We start from the raw sequence: 26,423 nt of genomic DNA, 5'->3' as shown, positions 1-26,423 counted from the left end.
TCAGAACTCTCAACTATGACACCACCTCGGTGCCATCCGGATCTTGGCGCCTTGTGCTGGTTCCGGCCTATTCACACATCGGTCCCCTACTGACGCCACCTCACAGGCCAACGGGGCACCCCACGCCGACTTTCGGCACAGCATTGTAGGATGGCCACACCAGTGCGGCAACTTGCTGGACACCACCTCGGTGCCATCCAGATCTCGGCGCGTTGTGCTGCCTTCGGCCTATTCGCCACAAGTGCGCACGCAACTCAGCTGCATAGCGAGTGAAACACCAAGGGGCGCCCCACTGCAGCCGAGGAACCTCCATCTTGGGGGCGACGCACAGCATCACATTGCTTTCCAATGCAGTCAGATCCTCAAACAGCCCCCACTGACTGACGCAAGCTCACAGGCCAACGGGGCACCCCACGCCGACTTTCGTCGCAGCATTGTAGGATGGCCACACCAGTGCAGCAACTTGCTGGACACCACCTCGGTGCCATCCGGATCTTGGCGCGTTGTGCTGCCTTCGGCCTATTCGCACATCGGTCCGCTACTGACGCCGCCTCACGTGCCAACGGATTTTCTACGCTTTTTATAGCCCTATGCCGCATAACAGGTCATGTGACTTGTTTATAAAACTTTTCATTGGTTCATTTTACTTTTGGTTTCCTAATGATGGAAGGCTTGATCATATGACCTAAAAATAACACTTTTCATTGGATTAAAACATTTTTTTTTCCCAAACGATGAAAGCCCCACCTTGTTTCTGGATGTTTCAGACTGAAGCTGGCGTCAGCATGAAAGCACCACCATCTCGTGGCTCCGTCGTGGTCATTCCGCGAGCAATCATGGCAGCCGCTCCCCACCGGAAGCCTGCAGGAGTCGGGGGACCCCAAGACTTTTGTAGAATCTTCAAGGCTGAGGGGACACTTTCGAGAATGGGGTCCAAGACGTAGCAGACAAGCGTCCGAGTTCCAAGGTGTCCCAGGGCCATTTCAGGGGACCAGGCCCAAAAAGGAAAGAGCCTGCCGCCATTTTGAGAGTCCTGTGGCAGCCGCCTATCGCTGCACCGCAAGAGTGGGCGCAACTCAGCTGAATGGCGGATTTTGGCACAGTGTACCAAAAGCGGGCGGAATGGCAACTGAAACGGTAAAGGGGCGCCCCACTACAGCAGACGAGCCTCCACCTGGGGAGGCCCGTTCACGCCGCCTCACCCCCCCCCCGGGGCGCCCCACGCCGTTATTCGGAGCAGCATTGTAGGATACCAAAACCAGTGCGGCAACTTACTGGACATCACCTGGGTGCCATCCACATCTCAGCGCGTTCTGCTGCCTTGGGACTATTCGCACAACAGACCGCTACTGACGAGGCCTCCCCCCGCACCCCCCGGGACGCCCCACGCCGTTTTTCAGAGCTGCATTGTAGGATACCAAAAACCAGTGCGGCACCCAGGTAACATCACCTGGGTGCCGTCCAGAACTCAGCACGTTGTGCTGCCTTGGGACTATTTGCACAAAACACAGCTACTGACCATTGTTGCTTCTTTTTTCAAAAAAATGTTTAAATGTATTTACTGTTTGTTGCGTTGTATATATTTATAAGTTATTAAAGTTTTATAATCCTACTACTTTGTTGGAGTGCTATATATTTTTAATGTGACACATAATTGTAAAAACTTTGATGTACAAAGAGGCATCCCTGGAATCTTCCGCTTCAGGCTCGGTCCCCTCCCCAATCACAATACAGGATGGTTTCAGATAGTAGGAACGCGTGTGGTGTGACGGATCTCATCGGGTGGGGGCCTTGATCTACTGTAACTCCTTTGAAGAGGGGTGATTCTTTACAGCTGGGGCCATAAACTACATCTGCAAGGCTAGGTGATAGCCTGGGACCGGCCTGGACAATCGGACACAGAGGAAGAGGAGTGTCAGAGGGTGCGGTAGTGAATAGGGCGAAAGGGAGGTGTCGGGCGGGCACAGGGTGTGATTCTCAAGGAAGAGCAGCGCAGATGGGGGGAGGTTTATTGCCCATGCATAAGACAGAGAGCGGGGGTGACCAGTGCCTGGGGGAGATGCTTGCGAGGGTGGGGAGCCATGCTAAGGATCGACAGCGTGCAGAGAGTGGGTCTGGTCAAGGCATCTAAAATGGCTGCCGTGCACGACAAAAGTGTGGCATTTGAAAAAAGGCAAGATGGCGCAGACAATGTTTTTCAACACTTCCTGATTTCCTTCGAATCGAACGTTAACAGACGTTATCTCTCCCACACTACCGGTCCCCCTGGGCTTAAACGCCGAGATGGTAGGGACTGCATCCCGTGGAGATAGGCCGAGACGTCACTCATCAGAAAAAAAAAAAAGAAAAAAAAAGTCTATAACATACAATAAGTTAAAAGTCAATCATTCTTGTTTCCTTGTAGTACGCTCCCCAGTCCGCTTTCCGTTACGCGTACCGGGCGCACCCCACGAAAAAAAACGATTTTATTATTTATTTATTTTTTGCCCCGCGGGGCCCTTTTAAAGCCTCCACATCAAACCTAGGGGGTCAGGGAGGATCTACTATGCCCCCTTATGGTCATTTCCCCCTTTGTTTTGGCCTCCTCTTGTCTCTCGATCCTACCGAGAGACAAGATGGCGGCCGCTCCGGACTGTTTAGAATGTTGACAGACACCGGAGAGCCAATCAGCTTCGCTTCGCGAAGTACCGTTACGCGTCAAGTACGCGAACCGGAGCGCTACCCGGAGCGCTGTTAACGATATATATCTTTTTTTCAACGTTAATTTCTCAAAATCCACTGGAGCACATATATTGAGACCTAGCAAAGGCACATCGGGCTAACAGTCCCTACAATTTTGCCAAGTTTCGTGCAAATCCATTTAGCCGTTCGGGCTAAAAGTGAGGCCAACCGCCCTATGGAAATTAACATGGGAAAAACGCGTTTTGGGACCCCCCTTTTTTCTCGGCCCCCCCTTGACGAACCCCCCCCAAATTTTTAGTGGCTGCTCAGAAACAAAATGGTCCATTTTCCTGAAAATTTCAGCCAATTCCGTCCACAAACGCCAAAGTTATTAGACATAGAATTTTCAAAAATCCCATAGAGAAAAAATCCTAACTATATATACCTACTGGCGACCGCCAGTAGGTAATATATATATATATATATATATATATATATATATATATATATATATATATATATATATATATATATATATATATATATATATATGTTATATCAAAGGTATTTTTTTAAATGACATACATATAATTATACACATCAATTGCACTAAATGTATGCAAAAATATACAACAAAATAATAATGAATGTATATATACCTCACTATATACAAATAATATAGTGGGTAAGAAGTATCCTTTGCACTTATTTATCCTTTGTTACCCTATTCATTAATAAAGATGATGAATCAATGTATTGTAAGCATTCTGTTCGTTAGAGATCGCCCTCTATAATTAAAGGAAAGTACATCATGAGGAAAAATGATACTTTGTTATAATGTGTATATATATATATATATATATATATATATATATATATATATATATATCCTTTTTTGAGAACCGCATTTTGTGTTGGGGACATTCTTTTATGTTAAATAACGTTGATAATCTGTTTAGGCAAATCTGTTTAAGGTTTGCAGGGCACTGCCAGTAAGAAACATTTGGGGAACCCATGCACCCTTGACTAAGTCAAGCTTTCAGAAATGTCTGTTTTTCGTTGGTTGCTGTGAGTGGACATCAATCCTCAGAGCCAAATATACGCTACTACCCACCATTACCAAATCAGATCATTTTTGTTACAAGAAACGTCCATGTTTCCATATTGTATTTCAGGACCTTTCCTGTTGCAGACACTAGGCCTACCCATATAAGTGAGGTACCATTTTTATTGGGAGACTATGGGGTATGGTAGAAAATGTGTGGCCCCCTGCAGATTCCTGAACTTTCCATCACAGAAATGTGAGGCAAATGTGTTTGTTTAGTCAAAGTGTGATAACTGCAAGTCCTTCTAGATAAAAACAAAACCTGATGGGCCATGAGAGAGTCTAGTTTTCAAAAATGCACAGCTTTGCTAGGGCCCAGAATTCACAGCTAGCCACACCGCAAACCAAAATGAATCAGTTTTTAGGAAATATGTGATGTGTACATGTTGCTTTTTGGGGTCCTCCTGCCACGGGCACTAGTCCTACCCATACAAGTGAGGTACCAATTTTTTTTTTTTAAATTCTCTTTTATTAATATAAAAGGTGGCGCACTCAGTGAGAACATTACATATACTCGGCATAGTCAGGTTTACGGAACAGTAAAACAAAATCACCTTCAGTAACATTTTGTTATGACACAATCACAATTTGTCTGCTTAAAGCCTATACATGTAAGTCCATACATCAAGTAGGTATTACTACTGAGTTGTACCAGTAAAGTAGCAGTGTTATGGTGCCCAACCTACGAAACAGTTGCGGAACATATTAAGAAACATTTCCCCCCCATACCCCAACTTGGTGTCATCACTCCTAAGTAGTGTGCGTACTTCTCCTCACCCACCCACGCTCCCTCGCCCCTGTGACTGGACACATCGCTACGAAACCCCCTTTTCATCACAATTAATATCGCGAGGCATAATTCTCCATCTTAGCCATCACTCCTCCTCCCCATCAGAATCTAGGTCATCATCCTCCGGCAAGGGCTCACAGATGTCCCCCCTATAAACATTCCAGTTGGTCCACACTTTATTCCATTTTTTCGGGGCTGCCCGAAGGACATACACCGCTCGTTCCGTGACCATCAGGCAGTCCATGTTTGCAGCCCATCTGTCCACAGTGGGCACCTCCGGAGCCCCCCATTTCTGTGCAAGATCACGTTTTGCTACTGTCATGGCAAGTGTGGCCCATATGATACCATATCTGTTCAGGTCATTGGGGTCCCAAATGTTCAGAAGGCATTTACGCGGGTCTGGCATAATGGAAATCCCAAGTGCCTGGGATATGGTGCGCATAACCTGTGTCCAGTATCCCTGTATCCCGGGGCAATCCCAGAGTGTGTGGAACAGTGTCCCCTCCTCCCCGCAACCCCGCAAGCAAAAGGGATTGGGCGCTCTATGTATTTTATGGAGCAGTGTCCTGGTGTAGTAAATGCGATGTAAGATTTTTAGTTGCACCAGTCTAAATTTGGCTGAAATGCCTATTTCTTTCGGTGAAGCCAAGGCCCCATTCCACTCTGAGTCATCCATCATACCTATCTCCCCCTCCCATCTTTCCTTAAGTTTCGCCGTGGGGTCTTTTAAGTTGTTGATTAATTTTTTGTAAGTGAGGGATGTGGCGCTCTGGTGCATATAGTCCGTTAACAGTCTGTCTTCAAGCGGCGAGGATTCCGGCAGAACAGTGTTCTGCGGTATCGCTTGGAGCAGCGCGTGTCTAATTTGGACATAGCGAAACATTTCAGTGGGTCTGAGGTCATAGTGTTGTTGAAGGTGTGAGAATGGTACCACTGTGTCCCCCTCCCAAAGGTCCCCCACCGTGGAGATACCTATTCGGTCCCATTGCGTGAAGCCCTTGCAGGTTCTAAGGTTGCCCAGTGATTTCGTGTCCCACAGAGGTGTCATTTTGGTTATCTTGCCCGTCCAGCCCAGTCGTGCCTGTGCTGTATGCCAAAGGGTAGCAGTATGCCGCGTCGGGCCGCTTAGACGTTTAATTTGCGGTTTACTATACAGTACCGACAGCATGGAGTCCGACCCCAATTGTGCCCAATCTGCCCTGTACGCCGGATCATGTCTCGGGGCGTGGATCCATTGGTTAATTATTTTAAGTTGAGCCGCCCAGTAATACATCTGAATGTTGGGAAGTGCTATTCCCCCCTCATACCAACTTTTAACCAATTTATCGTAAGCTATTCGTGTTGTACCATTGCTCCATAGGAGAGCGGAGACCAATGTCGCTATCTGTGTAAAGTAACGTGGAGGGACAAGATGCGGGGTGTTTTCCAGCACATACAAAAATCTGGGGAGTGCCATCATCTTGAATAAGGCTGCGCGCCCCAAGATGGTGAGGGGCAGGGTCGCCCAGTGTCTAACATCAGCTCGCAGTCGGTCTAGTGGTGGTTTGAGGTTGCTAGTGAAGAAATCTGTTTCAGAGGGCACAATGGTAATGCCCAAGTACCTGAAGGAGGTCACCGGCTCCGCCAGAGGGCAGTCGGTCGGTAGGTTTGGCGCCGGGCCCTTTAGTGTGTAGATTATGGATTTGGACCAGTTAAGGGTATAGCCCGAAGTTTCCCCATGTGTGTTGCAAATGTCTAGGAGGGCTGGGATGCCATTATCAGGATCGACCATGTAAATAAGCATATCGTCGGCATAACGGGAGATCTTGTCCTCCCATCCCTCCTCCCACTGAATGCCTCTAAACAAGGGCGTGTGCCTGATCAGGATAGCTAAAGGCTCCAGCACTAAAGCGAAAAGCAGGGGCGACAAAGGACACCCCTGTCGAGTACCTCTGCTCAATGGGAACGTCGGGGAGGTATGGCCATTAGATATCACCTGTGCCACCGGATTAGTATATAATAGCCGTATCCAGGCTATATACTTCGGTCCAAAGCCCACACGTGCAAGAACCTCAAAGAGGTATTCCCATTCCACTAGGTCGAAAGCCATTTTCGCATCTAGGGAAAGGATCACTGCCCTCTCAGTGAGAAGGTGAGATCTCGCCATTACTCCATGAACTCTCCTGAGGTTCAGTGCCGTGCTCCTATGGGGCATAAAGCCCGACTGGTCGGGGTGGATCAGGGTAGTCAGGTGTGGCATCAGGCGGTTGGCCAGAAGTTTAGCCAGTATTTTGGCTTCTACATTTAACAATGAAATCGGGCGATATGAGGTGCAGACTTCCGGGGGTTTACCCGGCTTAGGCATAGCTACTATCGTGGCTGTACGTTGATCCAACGGTAGTTCAGCCCGGTCCCTACTGTCCAGGTACATGTCCCGCAGGGGACCACTGAGGTCAGATGCCATTGATTTGTACCATTCCACCGGAAGGCCGTTAGGTCCCAGGGCTTTGCCCGATTGCAGTGAATGTATTGCCAACTGGATTTCCTCTTCCGAGGGATCCGCTTCTAACTCTTGTGCAGCCTCCGGCTGTATGCCGGGGAGGACAATGCCCTCCAGCGACGCCGCCGCCAATTGGGCAGTGACGGTGTGTTCCGGTGTGTAGATTGTGTGGAAATGACGCGCTAACGCGTGCACTATGTCTTCTGGGTGTGATATGAAGCTGCCGTCCGCACTAACGAGTCTCTTAATCCCCTTCGCGCCTCCCTCTCTCCTATCCAGCCATGCCAGCATTTTCCCCGCCTTGTCGCCTACTTCGTAAATCCTATGCTTGGTGTTCGCCATGTATCCCTTCTCGGTCGTTCTCAGGTGCGCCTGGTATTGCTGCTGTCGTAATTTGAGTGTGTGCGTCTTGGCCTGGGAAGGGTCCGTCATGTGCGCCGTGTTGGCATCGTGGAGGGCTAATTCTAGTTCCGGGAGTTCCTTCCGGGAGTCACGCTTGTGACCCGTAATAGCTGTGATCGCCACCCCTCGCAGGACGGTCTTGTAGGCCTCCCACAGAATCGACGGGGAGGATACTGAGCCACCATTCTCCGCAAAGTATTGCGTCGTTGCTAGTTTCAATTTCCGTCTTAATTTAGGAATTTTTAAATAATTCGGATAGATGGGGTAGATCCTTGCGCATTTGTGTTCCCCAGTAGTAAGGGTGAGAGTGACTGGTGAGTGGTCAGATATACCCCTGGGTAGAATGTCGATCGTGTCAGCCCTGCCCAATCCTCCCCCCAGGAACAAAAAGTAATCAATGCGAGACAGGCTATTGTGGACCGCAGAGTAAAAGGTGTACTGGGTGGCTGTGGGGCGGAGATGCCGCCATAGATCTACAATGCCTAACGCTTCCAAAAAGTCAGGAAGCGGTGAAGAACCCCTTGAGCGGGCCCTAGTGGGAAAGGCGTCCAACGCCGAGTCCATGATGGCATTCAGGTCCCCCCCTATAATCGTGTCACCCTCAGGAAGGTCTAGCAGGAATCTACCCAGTGCAGGTAACGTCACAGAGTGTAATGCCGGGGGAATGTATACTGATACCACATTAAGCGGTGTACCTTCCCATTGGCCATGGATCGCTGCGAAGCACCCCTGGTCGTCTGTGGTGTGGTGCGTGAGTATAAAGGGTGACGACTTCTTCAGAAGTATCCCCGTCCCCCTGGACCCTGATGTAAAATCTGCATGTGTCACCATCTTGTAACCGCGCCTATCAAGCGCCCTGCAGGTGGTGCCCGTAAGGTGCGTTTCCTGGAGTAGAACCAAATCTGGGCCCTGTCGTTTAATAGCCTGCAGTACTAGGCCCCTCTTTATTTTGTCACCCAACCCCCTGACGTTCCATGTGAGCATGCGCAGAGGGGGCACCCCCACCGTTACCGCGGTGTTTCTGGCGGGCAGTGTCTGAGGGAAATCAGCCATGGGATCGTGTCGGGGGTAACCCCAGCAATGCGCTGGTGACCAGCGCGGAGACAACGAGGAGTAAGCTATGGCCCAGGGTGGCTGCAGAGCGCGTGTAGTGTGTGACGTTGTCAAGGAGCGAGCCGCCATCTAGGATGAATGCATGACATGTGAAGTGAGCGATGACTAGAACCAAAAACGTGTACATAAAGAACAAAAACAAGAACAACCAAAGCCCTCTTCCCTCCCACCTCCCTGCTCCCCTGCACCACGGACAATTCCCCGCCCGCATCCCCAACTTGGCAGAGTGCTTAAACCCGTCCCCAACTATCTTACTTGCACGTGGGGTCGGTGAGTCCCCTACAGGCACAGGCCAATGCCTACCCTACTCAGCTCCGCCAACTCCAGAGTTCAATGTGTTCCAAAGGCGTGAATGAGTCGGCAACGCTATACTCAAATGGCAGCCGGCTGTCCCGAATCAAATGGGACTCTTTCCAGATCCGATCCCAGTTCTGCTTCACCCTCTCCGTGCGGAGAGTCCACGGGCCTCTGCTCCGCCGGGTCGCCGCCGCGGCGATCTTGTCGGTCTCCTCGTGGGCGCCGGGGAAGCCCCACCTGTCGCCATCCGTCGAGCCAGTCTCGTGCCACCTCCGGGTTGTCGAAGAACCAAGTCTTTCCCTCGGCCACAATCCGCAGTTCGGCGGGGAACAGCATCGAGTACTGCAGTCCTTTATCGCGCAGGGCCTTTTTGATTTCAGTGAAGGATTTCCGACGCCTGGCCACCTCCGCCGTGTAGTCCGGGAAGAAGGCGAAAGTCGAGTTCTGGATCTTTACAGGCGGTGAATTCCTGGCCGTCTGCAGGATTGCGTCTCTGTCTCTAAAATTAAAAAGCCTGGCCAGTACAGGTCTCGGTGCAGCCCCAGGTTTGGGTGTTCCGCCAGGTACTCGGTGCGCCCTTTCGACCGAGAAGAAGTTAGATAGGCCCTTCGGTTGCAGTACATTTTTGATGAGGTCCTCGACGTACAAGTCCATCGCACCCTTCCCCTCTGATTCCGGCAGGCCAAGGATGCGTATGTTGTTCCTCCTGGAGCGTCCTTCTTGGTCGTCGAGCTTTTCCTGAAGTTGTTTATTGACTTTTTCCATGCGCTCCATTGCTGTTTGCAAGTCTGAAGTGTCGTCCCCCAGCGCTTTCGTCACCACCTCAACCTGGGACACCCTTTCCGCCATTTTCTGGAGGTCTGCCCGCAACAGGGTGACTTCTGAGGAGATGGACCCCACCGTCGTCTGCACCGCCGTTAGGGTTCTCATTACATCTTCCAGAGTCACTTTTCTGGCCCCGTCCGCGTCTGGAGGAGAGCCCGCAGAATGTCGCCCACTCGCCTGGGGGTGTCCGTGCTGTGAGTAGGCGAATTTATCTAGTTTAGCCTGCGTCGAGTTGCTCCTGGTCCCCTTGCCCGCCATGGCGTGGGACGTCTGGAATATGTGGGGGGCCTGGTATAGCGGTCCCTGCGGCACCACACTTCAATTAGCCGCGGGGCTGGTTCCGTAGGTCCGGGGCATATAATCAGGTCCTTCTGAGCCGGTGTCAAGACCCCAGACCGCTCCGCACAGCGTCCCCAGCTATCGACCGGACTGTGGCTATAGTGTTCAGTAGAGTGGCCTACACCCGGCCAACCACCGCCTGGCCAGAGAGTGTCCTGTCGGCGTGGCACAGCGATCTGCCCCCTCACTCGCTGACAGAATGCAGGGTTCAATTGAACATGTCGTGCAGGGCCAAGCGACCTTCAAGGTGCAATGATGTCTGAGTGGTGGCAAACTCCTCACCTCAGAGCTGGTTGATGTGCCTCAGTGTCTATGGTGTGGCGTCCTCAGCCTGGGGAGGCGTCGCGCGTCTTCTAGGCGCTAGTCCCTCCCTGCCGGTTTTACCGCGGGCAGACGGGCCAGGGGCTTAGGGCAGCGTCCCTCTCTCCTCAATCCTCGGCGTGGTGTCAAATACAGGCGCTCACTCTTAGAGACCTCACCTCCCTCAGTCCCAGCCGTGTGGTTTCAGGAGATATGTGCCGGCCGTGTATCCAAGATGGCGGCCACCGGCGTTGCAGGGTCGCGGACCGCGTAGTCCGTTGATCTCTCCCTCAGACCGCCCGGCCCAGCAGTGCAGGGCGGCGCCGATACCCAGGGGCCGCCAGGTGTAATTTATAGGGCTGGAGAGACCCACGCTGATTAGCCTCTAGGGAGGGGGGGGGGAGAAGGGCGGGGGGCCGCCCACTCCGCCGAACCCGGACAGGGTGCACTTCCGCCGGGATCCCCTCCGCACTCAAGGCCGGTGCAGCCAGTCAGGCACAGGCCGCAGGATGGGAGCGGCGAACAGGGCAGTTCCCGGTCTCCGATTTGCTCCGGGATCAGACCGGAGCGTGCCGCACCAGTTCAGGAGTCAGCGGTGCTACTTCGGGCAGGCGAAGGGTCGGATAAGTGAAGGATATTGCCGAAGGGCCGTTATGCTGCGGGGAGCTCCCGGATCAGGCTGCCATCATGCTCGGCAGTTGGCCACGCCCCCCGTGAGGTACCATTTTTATTGGGAAACTTGGGAGGGGGTGGGGATACAGAATAGTAGATCAGTTGTTATTACCAAATGTTTTTCTCTGTATTTGTGCCTTTCAAATGTATATATATATATATATATGTGTATAAGAAAGAAGTATTTTTGAAAAATGCTCTCTGAATCAATCTACTATGGGTACCCACAAATTCTGAGATGTATAAAAGACCTACTGCTCCTAAAGATTGTACTTGGTCTCTATTTCAGAAATGTGTAAGTTTCCTTGATACTCCTTTTTCACTCTTTATATTTTACCATATGAATTGAAAAAGCATTGTAAGTTGCATTTTAATTGTTGGCTCTTGGTTCATAGGGTTCTAGGAAAATCCACAAAAGCCTAACCCTCCCCACATCCAGAAGGGTCAAGCAGACACAATAGCACATTGCTTTTATAAATTGGCTATAGTGAGAAGTTGCAAATTAAAACGTCACAAATATGTGTTTTTTCATAATGCTTTTCATTTTTTTTCAATTTCAACAGTTGCTTTATTTGGGAAAACCTTGAGGGAGCTACACAAATGACCCCTTGAAGAACTCATAATTTTGTATACTTTTCAGAAATCTATAGCTTTACGGGATCATCCTTGGGTTTCACACCCCGTTATCCACCACCAATTGGAAATATGTTGAAAGCACAAAAATTAGGACACATTAGCTCCCTCTTTGAAAAAAGATGAAACTATGGTGCAGAAATTTTTTTTTTTATTCAGCTGTGCATGTTCCTAAAATCCAGGAAAATTATTTTTGTAAAGCAAACTTTTCGTTGATGCCATGTTTAGGAAAAATTCCAGATGCCTTTTGTGGTGCACGTTTTTTTCCTATTTTTCCCCAAAAATCCACATTTTAGTTATATTTTGGCTATTTTCTCAGTCTTTATCAAACCCTAGGTACCTTTGGAATCCTGAGGGTGTTGGTAAAAAGGATCCAAATTTGGCACAGACACCTGATGTGGTAAAACAGTTATGGAGGCCAAAGCGCGAACTACCCCAAATTGTTACAAAAGGTCTTCACATTCTAGGAGGAAAAGACCTAGCAGCGAAAAATTTAGACACTAGAAAAATAGGATATTTGGTATTCATCTCGTCAAGTAATGGTAACTTGGTTGATACATCTGAAAGTCCTAAACGAAATCTCATGAAACGAAAACAGGTTAAAATAACACTATAATTTCTTAACACTATACCTTTGTTAGAACATGAAAAATGTATGGATACATCAATCCTTTCTTGTGCCTGTGCTCAGCAACTCGTAGAACTTCAGGTGCGACAGGAGGCAGTGGAGGTGTGGTAATGTCCATGTGGTTCCTAGTAGGCATTGACAGCAGGCATGGGATTTGTACGTTGCTGGCTTTGTTCCCCTTAGTTTCAACCGTCTTGTTTGTAGAAGAGGGAGCTGAGGGACCTTCTGTCTATATTATAAACATACAAAAACAGAAATATCAGTTTATCCACATTACTACATTAAATTTTCCCTCAGGTTGGCATCCACCACAGCATTCACATTAGACTAAAGGCACATTTTCAACAGGGAATGTTACACAACACAAGCACAATACATTGTAAAAACCATCTTGGTAATAGCCATTAACTGCTGGAAGCATGGATATCTGATTTAAAAAAATAAACACAATCTGAAATAGATGAAAGAACAGAAAAAAAGCTAAGCAGCCTAAACGGCCTCCTTACATTTTACAACAAAAAGGTGCCTATGAATACACCTAGGGCCCAATTTAGAACTCCGTGGACGAGTTACTCCATCTTAACGGTGACAGATATCCTATCCGCCAAAACAAATTCCATATGATGCAATGGGATATCAGTCACCATTATGATGGAGTAACTCATCTGCCGAGATCTAAATCAGTCCCATTGAAACAAAAGGTAAACAAACAGGTACTTAAGACTATTCTGCATGTAAAATAGCATTCAATTCTGGAAGAGAGGGGGGCATGGAGGCCATCTACCAAGGTAGTGGCTAGTAAGGAAGCTGTTTTGCATTTCAACCTAAAGAATCAGAGACTGCTTTGGATAAATGCATCTTTGCTAACAAATGCAGGCAATAATAAAAATGAAACATACACCCAACAAGTATTTATAAGAAAGCAGGACATGTCAAGCACAACAATACAAAAAGATCAAATAAATACACTGATCTAGAAAAGAAAACCTCAGACATGAAAATGAGATCATATCGATTGGTGATAACAGCCGACATATTAGAAAACATCTTTGACCATGTGCACGTAACGCGTGTCTTTATGCATTCTCCATGTACTAGTTGAATTTTGGAAACCGCAAAACTACCAGAATAAGTAAATTCTAGGTCAGTGTCCTAAGTCGGATGGCAAAATGACTAAACAAGAGCAGTCAGTGTAGCACATGATACAAATGTTTGAGCTTCCTCACTGCGCAGTAAACACACATGCCAAACGTCCAAAAGGCCAACACATCAGTCTTGTTTTCACTTATTAAACCTAATCATTTGAAGAGGCTCAGATACGGCTCTTATCATTGTAATGTGCCGTTTATACCAGTATCCTTGCACTCACCAATATAAAACTGCACAAATGGGCCCTTGGTTACTCTTCCTTAATGACTGTGTGCATGTTCTTCAAGATGATCCCCAAATGTGTTCACAGAGGTTGGGCATGCAAGATGTCACTTATCAACATTACTTTTTGGGGGACAGCCTCTCGCTGACACTAGCAAAGCAGGTGGAACTACAGAGATCAAGAAAATCCATGACATTCACAGGCTGGCACCAGAGGGTCATGAAGGAGAGACTCCTGTGGGTGGCACAGTGCTAGGAGATGTACAGGGGCTGAAGCACCTCCATAAAAGGGATGATACAGGCATCACAAAAATAAGTGATGTGTTGGAGCAGGTCTCCTGAGCTAAGGACTTGCAGACAAACGGATAACTAATGTCAACTCTCTGACCCTTCAGAAATATAAAATATCCAACTGAGACACGCTCTGGCCACTCCTTTTATAGACTGAACCAATTTACCTGTAATATAAGGTACAGTCAAAACGACTAATCAGGACAGCAACATCTGCCTTAAACAAAACCTCAATAATGCACCTGACTGCCTACACCAAATTAGACGCTCACAAGAAATTGACAATCGAATCTGCTTATGTTCCTAGTTTGATCACTGAATTACAGAGCCTAGGGGATGGAAGGCATTCATAGTATGAATCAGAATTCACAAAGGATACCGAAGACCTCAGTTGTATGGTGTTGAAAGTCTATAATTTCTGCAGTGACCACAGATTTCAGCCTTCTTTATCTGTGTTCGTTTTTGTTGGCCATATGGCTCTACACACTTTACTCCTGCTAACCAGTAGTAAAGTGTTTGTGCTCTCCCTTTCAAAGCCGGTAAAATAGGTAAACAACTAATTGCCACACTTAATTTACTAATCAGTCCCTAGAAAATGGTACAACATGTACCCAGCACCTGTAAATTAAATGCTACTAGTGGAGTGTAACACTTATTGTGCCAGACACTAAAGTGGCATGTAAAACAGGTCTATTGAGTCTGCCACTGCAGCCTGAGAGGGCAGTTTTACATGTTAATTTCGATCCAGCAAAATGAACCTTTTGCAGAGCCTGAGCCATCCTTTTTAATACCTAGAACAAATCACCCATAAAGAAGGCCCAACATGCCTATAGGGCACGGTGCATAGATTTATCAAAGTAGGGCATGTATATTTAAGATTTTGAACATCTTGGCAGTGAAAATCCCCCAAAGTAATTTTTCACTGTAGCAAGGCTGGATCTCCTATAGGAAAACACAAGGTTATAACAACTTATAATGCTTAATATCGGTTTTGGAGCAGTTAGAAACATGATTAGAGGACTTTAATAACAATTGAAAATCCAATATAATGGTAAAGTCAGATTTTATATTTCTATTTTCAAAATTACACTTTTACAAAGTTGTCATTTTTCTGTCTAAGCAAAATGTTCCTTTCAGCCAGTGTCCCTTGTCACCTGGCTGATGAATAGATCCCCCTGCATTGAAATTTGGACCGCTCCCTGAAAATGGACAAAAGAATTGTGTGTGGATGGGTGTTTTTCTTCATTGAGCAGGATGACCAGGGGGTTGTGTCCAGCCCCTTCCTGAGCTTCAAATGTTCCCAACCCTGAATTGGTAGATGTAGCTCACATGTAAGGCTGCCAATCTTTGACTTCCTGGTCAGCTTGGTACCAAACCAATGTTGCCCATTATCATAGCCACAGCTCCAGGTGGGCACAGGGAGCTCTGATCATGGGAAGAAGGGTCTGCCGTTTTGGATTTACGGAGACGAGGGCATTGTGGGATAGTTTACAGTACAAAACACAGGAAGTGCTGCAAAGGTGGGTAGGGTTACGCTGGTATCTATTTCCCCATTGGTTAGGGAGTGGCCAGGAATTTCACCCACCCACAGGCTGGCAATGTATATCCAAGTGTCATACCCAGTACCCCTTCTCAGAAATCGAGCAGATCTGGAAAGAAGCAGGAGGACTGCCCTGATATCTGAATTCTGAAGGAAGACTATACCTGCTTGCACGGACGTCAGAAGTGAATAAAAGGGTAAGTTGGCTGACCTCTTGTTTGAGCTACAAGGACACAACCTTCCAGAAGCCTTATCTTTCAACTGCCCAGCTCCAACCGGACCTGACCCGGACCCTACTGCTAGCCTCTCAGACTGAGAATTAACAGTCAAGTGGTGTGTGCCAAGTCCTGGACCCTTGACTGGTGTTAGTGCATACTCCTCCTGTCCAAATTGCAAAAGCTGAACTTTGAAACATTTTGCTAACTTATCATCCAAAGAACTGGTGGACCAACATCGAGCCGAAGCAGTAGAATCGCTGGTCAGACTCAACCTGCAGGTTTGCCCTGCTGAAGGAGATCCGACTACCAGAAAAGCTTCCAAGTTTGGACATAGAGGGCTTAATCAGGACAGACGCTAAGCAGCAACCAGTCAAGGCGTTCATGGGCGCAGACTTGGCTGCTCTTAGATGTCTAGCCTTTCCAGGACCCGCTCTTCAGCAACCCGCCGTCATTGAGCCCTGCATTGGATCCAGCTTTCAGCTTGCCCTGCCTATTACTCACTCACTACTACTTTTCCTCCACAAAAATCTCCAAGTCAGAAGGTAATCTTTCCACCGGCACAATCTTGGTTCCCTGGATCAGACCGGCGCTCCATTGCAGTCGGCCTTAACTTTTGACTTTGTACAGGTCGTGCGCAACCAGGTAACAAAATGGTTATTTACTGGTAGGAGTAGTTTTGCTCCTTTAAGACATTTCTGGATTCACAAGCTGTGCATTATTCTGCCATCTAGTGGTTGGGTCCGGAAAATCCCTTTAATCTCTTTTATTTCTCTTTCTTGTGTGTTGCGACTTTTTGGGTCAGATATATGCCCAGAAATCCCTCGATGCAGTTGAAGTCTTCAGATTCACCCCACCAGCCTCTGGTCAACAGTATTCTCTTTAGTTGAGCTTGTAAACACACCTCTACTGGTGGTGGTGGTGGTGGGAGGGTCACATGGGAATCCAGAAAAGTCTTCAAGCTGCAAAACTACTGCTACTGGTAATTAAACATTTGTTTTTTGCAGTGTGAATCTTTTCTGGATTCACATGCTGTGCATTGATTACCACACTGTTTTCCTTCATGTGGGTTGGTTGGGTTCTTTTGAGTGTGCATGTGCAAACAAAAGTTTAATTACCCTTTGTCCCACTTCTGCCTCCCTGTTGATCTGAATGTCCACGCAGTTGAGTTTTGTGAAGGTATGTATCGATGACCATGTAGCAGCTGTGCAAAAGTCCTCGAACGATATGCTAAATAAGAAGGTGAGTTTTGCTCCATTTTTCCTCGTTGAAGGTGCCTTTTGAAGTTTGTCAGGGTTACTACCCGCCTTGTGACAATATTGTACTGTTTGTACTATCAACCTTGAAATTGTTCCTTTGATCACCAAACTCAAGTTCCATGTAGGCATTGGCACATTTCTTTGGGTTGCTACTTCCTTTACTCCTTTTACGATTTGGAAAAAAAATGATAGAAAGGACAGCATTCACATGCAGGCTTTACAAATGCTTACCTTAGTTTGGTCTCCTGTTTTTTTTCCTCCTGCTTGGTTTTTTGATAGTTTCCCCTTTTTTCCCCAGCCAGGTTTATTTCCACCAATGTGGCTAAAAGAAATATGGAAAAATGTATCAGCTCAAGGAACACTACAGGTGCACTTTAAATGTTGCAGTTCTAAACAGACTGCTCTGAATCTAGAATCAACTAAAACGGAAATAAATGCAAGTCACAATGAAACTGAAACAAACAAACAAAAATAAATACTGTCCGGCTGTGCCAGTTTTACTGTAGGTGTTATCTTGAGGCAAGTACAAAGCAGTCAAACTGCATATCACTGGAAACCTGTACAACAGTTGTGCATTTTCTATAGTTATCGATTAGTCACAGTAAGAAAACTGAGCAGATTCGAAGATCAAATTTACAATCCGAGTAACAAAGTTCATAGGAAAAAAAAGTCAACTAATGCTTTATCCAAACTGAACTGGGGTCCTAGAAATCAAAAAAACGACTTTTTTGCATGCAAATCTTTTTCACAAAAGACAAATATTTACTGAAAGTATCTCTTTTCCTAGATGAGCAATGTTGACAGATAGCAAAGAGAGGCCCAACACAAACAACAATCCTACATTCTAAATATACTAGTTTATAGGAAGCTTTTGGATGTGAAACTGAAGATTTTTCAGTGTGAAATGATTCCCATAGTACATTTGAAAAGGCCCACCATGAGCATCACATGCCCTGGCGTTCAAATCCCACTGTGGTAGATTTAGTGTAGCAGTTTCCAAATCTCTAATTTAGACAACACTTACTTTTGGGCTCCTCCGTTTCCATCGTCATTGTCTGAGGAAGAGGATGTTGAAGTATTTGGAAAATATGTTGCATCAACGTGATTAGGGCTTCCACTGCGAGCTGGGTTAATTGGAGATGCCCGCTCATACAATGGTGTATGTTTTCCTTCATTGGGAATGTTACTGTAGTTGTTCTGGTCAGCCAGATTTTTTCCACCCGTTGCATCCAAGATAATGGCAGGCTCAGAAGGACCGTATGGGTACAGACCGTGACCCAATGCACCACCATGATGGGTCTGAAATACAAGCAGATGAGAGGGGTATCAGACATTTTCAAACCTTCGCTTTCCAGTGAGGTGTACGCCATTTGCTTTTGTTCATTCTGCCCACTAACTTTAGAGGGTATATTACAAGACTTTAATTATCCTTAATCAAAATCACATTGAGAAAACTTCATATTAGGGCAAAGACCATAGAAAGAGAAACTTGGCCAAGTCTCACTGATAATCAAAATAGATTTCCTATTAATAGTCTCTTAAACAAAAGCTCAAAAAATGTAAATACCGTTTCTGATAAGCTTCACAATAATTCACTACGGTGTTAAATAAAAAATAAAAATAAATGAGGGTGGTAAGGAAAAAAACATTACATTGCTATATATCTTTTCTCCAACTCCTTCACTCACTATATAACAATTGTTTTATTTCCACCAAACAATGCTATTTCTGATATTCTGTACATTATTAAATCTCTATATATGGAGATTGTAGAAAATAAATGAGTTACTTACCTGTAACTAGTTATCCAGTATTGGTATCTTTCATAGATTCACATGCTTGAATCATTCCCCGTTGTCGAGATGAGTACCCGGTACATACATAATGGTAAAGTCACATTAGACATATAAGGTAACAGGACGGAGTCCTTATATAAAAAGTACCAAATTTAAGATGACAACGAATCAACTGACACCACCCTCTAGAACCTTCCTGGAAAGAACTCCAGTCCCTCAGATTTTCGTAAACACCGTGCGCAAGCAGAGGTATAAATGAGAGCATTAGGTGAGCCCTTCCAAGTGAGGTGGGCGGGGTCGAATTTTAATCTCTGAAAGATGCCAATACTGGATAACTGTAGTTACAGGTAGGTAACTCATTTCTTATGCAGTATTAGGGTATCTTTCATAGATTCACATGTTTGAATCAGAATAAATGGCAGTAATGAGCACATTTAGTCATATACATGAGCCATACATAATCGAATAGTTAATAACTATTTCATGAGGTTAAAATACAACAACTTACATGCACATTATTCAATTATGCATATTATTACAAAACAGCCATAATGTAGACTCCAATATTGGCATAATGTATCAAAAATAACAGAGAAATGTGCATTAGAAAGGTTGGTGGGATGGAAGGAAGGCTCACCTTATTGAAATAGATGTCTGAGCACCGCCTGTCCCACCGCAGCATCCTTCATCAATTCGGAATCAATAATGCCTGGGGAATGTATGTGGTGTTTTCCAGGTTGCTACTCTACAAATGTCTGCTAGGGGCACGCCATTGATGCAGATATTGCCCTAGTTAAGTGGGCATGAACTCTTAAATGCAGTGGTTGACCAGCCTGCTGGTGACAGAAGAGAATAGCACTAGAGATCCATCTATATATGCTTTGTTTTGTCGAAGGAAAACCTTTCCTGGGTAAGCTGTATTCCACAAAAAGCTGATTAGACTTGCATAAGGATTTTGTTTTGTCTAGATAAAACAAAAGGCAACGCTTCAAGTCCAAGGAATATAAGGCTTGCTCAGTTGCCATTTGTGGATTTGGAAAAAAGGATTGATTCATTAAGATGGAAGTCTGAAGGGACTTCAGGTATACATTTTGGGTTAGTACGAAGGAACACTGTTGTTCCTAAACTGAATGAAAGGTTTCTTTATCGTGGAAGCTTGGAATTCGCTAACTCTTCTTGCAGATCCAAGGGCCAAACGAAGAGCAGTATTCCAAGAAAGAAATTTTAAGTCAGCTCTATGTATTGGCTCAAACAGGTGCTTCAAAAGGTAAGTACCAAGTTAAGTTGCCACGTTGGAGGTGGAGATTTTACAGGAGGAAAAGCCCTGAAAAGACCTTTAAGAAATTGTTTTATTAGTCTGTTTGACCACAAAGAAGAACCTTCGGAAGATCTTCGACAATGGGAAATTGCAGCCAAGTGAACCGTGATCGAGGTATGAGCCAGACCTGAATTCGCTATGTGGAGGAGATATGGTAAGACTTCCTCTGGAGAGGATTCGAAGGGATGCACCTTAGGAGATTCACACTTTAATTTTCTTTAGAACCCTGGGATGGAGAGGAATTGGTAGAAAGGCGTAGGCAAATACGCTGGACCAAGCTATTGAAAACGCATTCCCCAGAGATCCCTGTTGGGGAAGCCTGCTTGCGAAATTTTGGCATTGCAGCTCGAGGCTAACAGGTCTATCGCTGGTTCGCCCCACTGCGAGAACATTTTGTACAGGGTATTTTGGTTCAACTCCCACTCGTGGCAGGTTGTCCTTAACCTGCTTAGAGAATCCGCTATTACATTTTCTTTTCCTGGAACGTACTCTGCTCTCAACAAGATTCCGTGTTGAATTGTCCAGTTCCAAATCTGTTGAGATTCGTGCGAGAGGGAGAGAGATCGAGTTCCTCCCTGTTTGTTTAGGTAGTGCATTGTCGTAGTATTGTCTGTCCTGACAAGCACTAGTGAACTTCAAATCCTGGGTGAGACTGCTTGGAGAGCTAGAAAGACTGCTCTTAGCTCTAAGAGATTTATGTGTATTGTATTGTATTGTATTGTAATTGCATTTATATAGCGCTTACTACCCCTGACGAGGCGTCGAAGCGCTTTTTTGGCGGGTAGCACGCTACTCCGGGACCCACAGAGGATTAGTGTTGAATTAGTATAGTGAAACATGCAAGTACATTTTAAGTGGTGATTAGGTTAGTCAGTTAATTGGATTTGGAATTATAGCAGAAGGATAGATGAAATAGGAGGTAATTTCAATGGTGTATATTAGTCTGTTACTTGGAGTGAGAAGGATAGCGGATGGATAAAAGGAGAAGAAAGATTTGCATTCATATAGCACTTGTTACCCCTGATGGGTGTTGAAGCGTTTTTTGGCGAGTAGCACGCCACTCCGGAACCCATAAAGGATTAGTGTTGAAAATTAGTATAGTATAAATATGAAGTAATTTGAGTAGTAGATATGTTATTCAGTTATTTGGGCAGTATATTAGTATTGTTGAATATGGAACATGGAATTTGAGAAGTGAACATGTTAGTCTGTTAATTTTTATAGAAAAAAAGGATAGTGGAGGGATAAAAGAGTGAAGGGGTTTGTTTTTTATGAGAAAAAGGGCAGCATTTCTGTCCCTAGTCCCGATCAGTCTCGAACAGGCCCAAACAGGCAACGACCCTTGTCCTCTCCACCCTTAGCCTCGACGCCCGGGCTGAGACGCCCTAAGCCTGGCCTTTTTTGTAGCCCTAGTAATCAGGTGACCCCTTCAGCCAATGGGAACCCTAGCCCTAGCATTATCCAATCACAACATTAGCCCTAACTTCTAGAACCAATAGGAGACCAGGACCTTGCAGCCAATCTTAACCCTAGTCCAAGCACCCAATCAGTTCAAAAACCCTGATCTCTACATCCAGTAAAGGCCCTAGCCCTACCACTAGTCCCAATCCAAGTCCAAGCAGCCAATGGTACAGGTAGCCCTAGTCCCTACTTCCAATAGCAAGACTAACCCTACTCTTAGTCCCACACCTGGTCCAACAACCAATCACACCAGAAGCACTAAATAGCTACTTCCAATAGAAGGTCTAGCACTAGCCCTAGTCCCACCCTACTCCCAACAACCAATAACATAGGAAGCCCTAGTCCCTACTTCCTATAGAAATCCGAACCCTAGCCCCAACCCTGCAATGATTGAATCACAGACCGAGAAACCAGTCAGAACCCTCAAATACCCAACCAATGAGGACATTAACCCTATCCCAATAGAAACACCAGATACAACCACCAATCAGTGTACACATGTGCCAACCACCAGCACACCATATAAGGTCCCAGCAACCTCAGACAAGGTTTGCTGGCCAGGGAGTTGGAAGCTGCTTGCTCCTGTTCAGAATCTCCTAGGAGACAGACAGGCTCAATCCACAACTTTGGACTTCAGCAGGTAAAGGCTTCACTAACTCGAAATCTAACAATACTGTTTGAATAAAGCTTTACTCCCCCTGCTGGCCAAAAAACGAAGTGCACAGGCCCCAGTAAATACAGCTCACAGAAGCACCCTCTGATGTAGAAAATCCCTGTAGCTAGGGGGGGGGGGTGGGGGCAGGGGGGCTGGCCTCACTGGCTTGTGAACACAAAATGGTGGCGGGGGGTGCACTGTTTGAGCACACAGGCCTAAGCACAGAGCAAAGGAGAAATTTGGAGGGAAAACAGATTTGTCACCAAGGAATTAGAGGGACTAACTACAGAGGTTGGACTGCAAATCCCACAATTCAACACACTAAATGAAGGCAATCATGGGCAGGGAAAACCACACATTTAAAACACAACACAGGTGATAAAATATGCAATTACAGGCAGGATAAAATTTACAATTTTTAACTGTAACAACCACAGGCATAGACAGTAAACACAGAAAGTGAAAATCGTTTTTTAAACAACTTTTTGTCTTGGGAAGAGACAGCACTAGTCTGTCTCCTTACCACTTCCTGGACTCTGCTCAAAGCAATCTGGGGCACATGTGGGCTGCAACTCACAAGATGGAGGAGAATGATTTGGGGTGCACCCAGCAAGGCCTTCAGGGGCCTGGGCAGGTGTGAGAGGAGGGCTCAGACTTGCCTGGTAGCTGAATAGCCAATGGTCTGCTGGCCTGGGGGTGGGGTTTGGGCATCTGCTTGCTCCTGTTCAGAATCTCCTAGGAGACAGACAGGCTCAATCCACAACTTTGGACTTCAGCAGGTAAAGGCTTCACTAACTCGAAATCTAACAATACTGTTTGAATAAAGCTTTACTCCCCCTGCTGGCCAAAAAACGAAGTGCACAGGCCCCAGTAAATACAGCTCACAGAAGCACCCTCTGATGTAGAAAATCCCTGTAGCTAGGGGGGGGGGGTGGGGGCAGGGGGGCTGGCCTCACTGGCTTGTGAACACAAAATGGTGGCGGGGGGTGCACTGTTTGAGCACACAGGCCTAAGCACAGAGCAAAGGAGAAATTTGGAGGGAAAACAGATTTGTCACCAAGGAATTAGAGGGACTAACTACAGAGGTTGGACTGCAAATCCCACAATTCAACACACTAAATGAAGGCAATCATGGGCAGGGAAAACCACACATTTAAAACACAACACAGGTGATGAAATATGCAATTACAGGCAGGATAAAATTACAATTTTTAACTGTAACAACCACAGGCATAGACAGTAAACACAGAAAGTGAAAATCGTTTTTTAAACAACTTTTTGTCTTGGGAAGAGACAGCACTAGTCTGTCTCCTTACCACTTCCTGGACTCTGCTCAAAGCAATCTGGGGCACATGTGGGCTGCAACTCACAAGATGGAGGAGAATGATTTGGGGTGCACCCAGCAAGGCCTTCAGGGGCCTGGGCAGGTGTGAGAGGAGGGCTCAGACTTGCCTGGTAGCTGAATAGCCAATGGTCTGCTGGCCTGGGGGTGGGGTTTGGGCATCTGCTTGCTCCTGTTCAGAATCTCCTAGGAGACAGACAGGCTCAATCCACAACTTTGGACTTCAGCAGGTAAAGGCTTCACTAACTCGAAATCTAACAATACTGTTTGAATAAAGCTTTACTCCCCCTGCTGGCCAAAAAACGAAGTGCACAGGCCCCAGTAAATACAGCTCACAGAAGCACCCTCTGATGTAGAAAATCCCTGTAGCTAGGGGGGGGGGGGTGGGGGCAGGGGGGCTGGCCTCACTGGCTTGTGAACACAAAATGGTGGCGGGGGTGCACTGTTTGAGCACACAGGCCTAAGCACAGAGCAAAGGAGACCGTGTAGACTCCGCTGAGAAAGTGGCCACTTGCCACTTATTTGAAGTTATTTGAAGTTCCTGTAGAAGGTTCCCCAACCTTCCAGAGAAGCGTCTGTGGTTATCACCAGAGAGGCTTGAGGAAGGAAAGGTAATCCCTGAGACAGATGATGAGAGGAGGAGTCCACCAAGTTAGACAGGCTACCATTTGTGGAGTCACCTGGATAATGTTGTTGAAAGTCCCATCTACCTGAATCCACTGTGTGGTCAAGGCTTCTTGAAGAGGATGCATGTGCAGACAGCAATGTGGAATCAGAAGAATGCAAGAGGACATCATGTCTAATAGAGATTTGTACAGGCACAGCAAAAGACTTCCTTCTTCGTATGCGATTTGCCAAGGTCCAGTGTTTTCGTTGTCTTTCCTCAGTTGGATAGGCCCTCTCCAGAACCGTATCCAGGATAGCTCCCAGGAACATAAGGCGTTGAGAAGGCTGCAGGACTGACTTCTCTGGGTTTAGTGTGGGACCCAACTTGCTGAAAAGCTGCAAACAGGCTTTGAAAGACTTCTTCACGGCGTTGAGAGAAGGAGCTTTGACGAGCCAGTCGTCGTGATATGGGAAAACTTGGTGGTTATGTTGTCTGAGATATGCCGCTACTGGAGCTAGGCACTTTGTAAAAATGTGTGGGGCTAACTTGAACCCGAAAGGTAAAACTCCTAACTGATCATGCCTGCCGGATCGAAGCGAACCTTAGACATTTTTTGTGTTTCTTGTGAATTGGTATATGGATATAGGCATCTTGGAGATCCAAGGATACAATGTAGTCGCCTCCATTGAGAAGCTGCAAGACCTCTTGAATGGTGACCATGCAGAATGACTGTTTCTTGAGGAATTTGTTTAAATTTTGTAAATCTAAAATTGGCCTCCACTTGATTTTCTTATTGCACACTAAAAAGAAGCGGGAATACAAATCTTTCCCTCTCTGATGAAAAGGGACACACACTATTGCTCCTTTTTGGATCATTGCTGTTCTCTTCAACTGTAACAGGTGCAAATGCTTGTGAGCCAAAAGTTGAGGAGGCGTTGGTGGAGGTGGTTGTACAAATTCTAGAGAACGGCCGAATTGAATTAGTTGGAGGACCCAGCGGTCTGTTGTCATTGGTTTCCAACTTTCTAAATAGTGAAATATTTTGCCTCCTACCTTGGGAGGAAGTAGAGAAGTTGCAACTGGCAGAAGTAACAGGTCATGGATGTCTTGCAGAATCTTTTTGTCTTCCGGCTTTCCCTCAAATGGAAGACTTGTTGTAGACAGTCACTTACCCCGTGCACCACGAAAGGGGTTCTTTTATAGTGCAAGGTGCCCAAAGCTATGCCTTTACAGATGTTTTTTTAATCCCCTGAATGGCTTTGTCAATGTGCTTCCCCCCAATAGATCTTGTCCATCGTAGAGCATATCTAGTATCTTTGTTTGGACCTCAGGCCTAAATTTTGTAGCCTTCAGCCATCCCTGGCGCCATAGAACTGCAACCTCAGCTAGCTGACTGAAGCCAGTGGAGGTGATATCCATCGCACAATCAATCTTTGAAGCGAAACTTTCCTTGCTTCCTCTTTGATGTCCTGAGGAAGATCATTGAGGTAAGGGGCGATGTCTGACCACATTGCTCTGTTGTAGCGCCCCAGTAGCGCTAAGGAATTGGACGATCTCACTGTCAAAGCGGACATGGTGGAAAATCGTTTGCCGATATTGTCCAGTCTCCTACCCTCCTTATCTGGAGGCGCTGAAAGTGGAGCCGAAGGGTTCTTTGATCTGCGTTGTGCCGCCTGGGCAATTACAGAATCAGGTCTGGGGTGACCTGTAAGACAGGCTGGAGCATCATCAGGGGCTTTGTACTTTTGTCAAGACTTGGTAAGACTGGAGGAACTGTGGCAGGGATTTCATTCTAATGCCTGGATACCAAATAAAGTAAATAATTGGCATAGACCTGACTGATTTATTAAAGGGTTCCTTAAAATTGTAAAAGAAGCAATCTTGTTGGTGAGAAGGCATTGGAAGCTCAAAACGTCTAGCTGCTCTTTCCAGGAGGTTATGAAATACTCCAATATCCTCTGGAAGAGAATCCACTTGAGGAGGAGATGGAGACGCTGGTGGAGGGATAATATAATCGTCCCACTCGTCTGGACGTGATGGTGTGTCCTGGATTTCCCCTTCCTCCTGTTGGTCTTCCTCATCTTTGTCTGAAGATGGAAGGAGCTGTACTGGCACTTGAGGTATTGGAAGGGATGGAGTATGAACTTGCACCACAGTGGGGAGAGAAAGCACTGGTGCAGGAGACAGTGCGGGCGTAAGGACCTCTTCTTGTAGTCAAAAAGCATAAATTGCAAGTCCATTAGCAGAGCAGAAGGAAGACAAACCATCTCTGGCGGCTGTTGATGTCGTTGTTCAGGATAGTACATTTGTTCATCAAAGAACTA

The 26,423-nt window shown here is 46.4% G+C and overlaps 1 protein-coding gene across 2 annotated transcripts in view; it reads right to left on the bottom strand.

The window, feature by feature from the left end:
• Positions 1-26,423, bottom strand: part of FAM120A (family with sequence similarity 120 member A) — a 401,275-nt gene that overhangs the window by 178,465 nt on the left and 196,387 nt on the right. For both annotated transcript variants that reach the window (XM_078661614.1, XM_078661613.1), the window contains exons 7-9: positions 17,945-18,219; positions 17,152-17,242; positions 12,249-12,473 (exon numbers count right to left, since the gene is read on the bottom strand). In XM_078661614.1, coding sequence (XP_078517740.1) covers positions 12,249-12,473; positions 17,152-17,242; positions 17,945-18,219 — 591 coding nt within the window. The remainder of the gene's footprint in view (positions 1-12,248; positions 12,474-17,151; positions 17,243-17,944; positions 18,220-26,423) is intronic.

Source organism: Lissotriton helveticus, chromosome 9, assembly GCF_964261635.1.
Source record: "Lissotriton helveticus chromosome 9, aLisHel1.1, whole genome shotgun sequence".
Lineage (NCBI taxonomy): Eukaryota > Metazoa > Chordata > Amphibia > Caudata > Salamandridae > Lissotriton > Lissotriton helveticus.
This window is presented reverse-complemented; position numbering and strand designations above follow the sequence as displayed.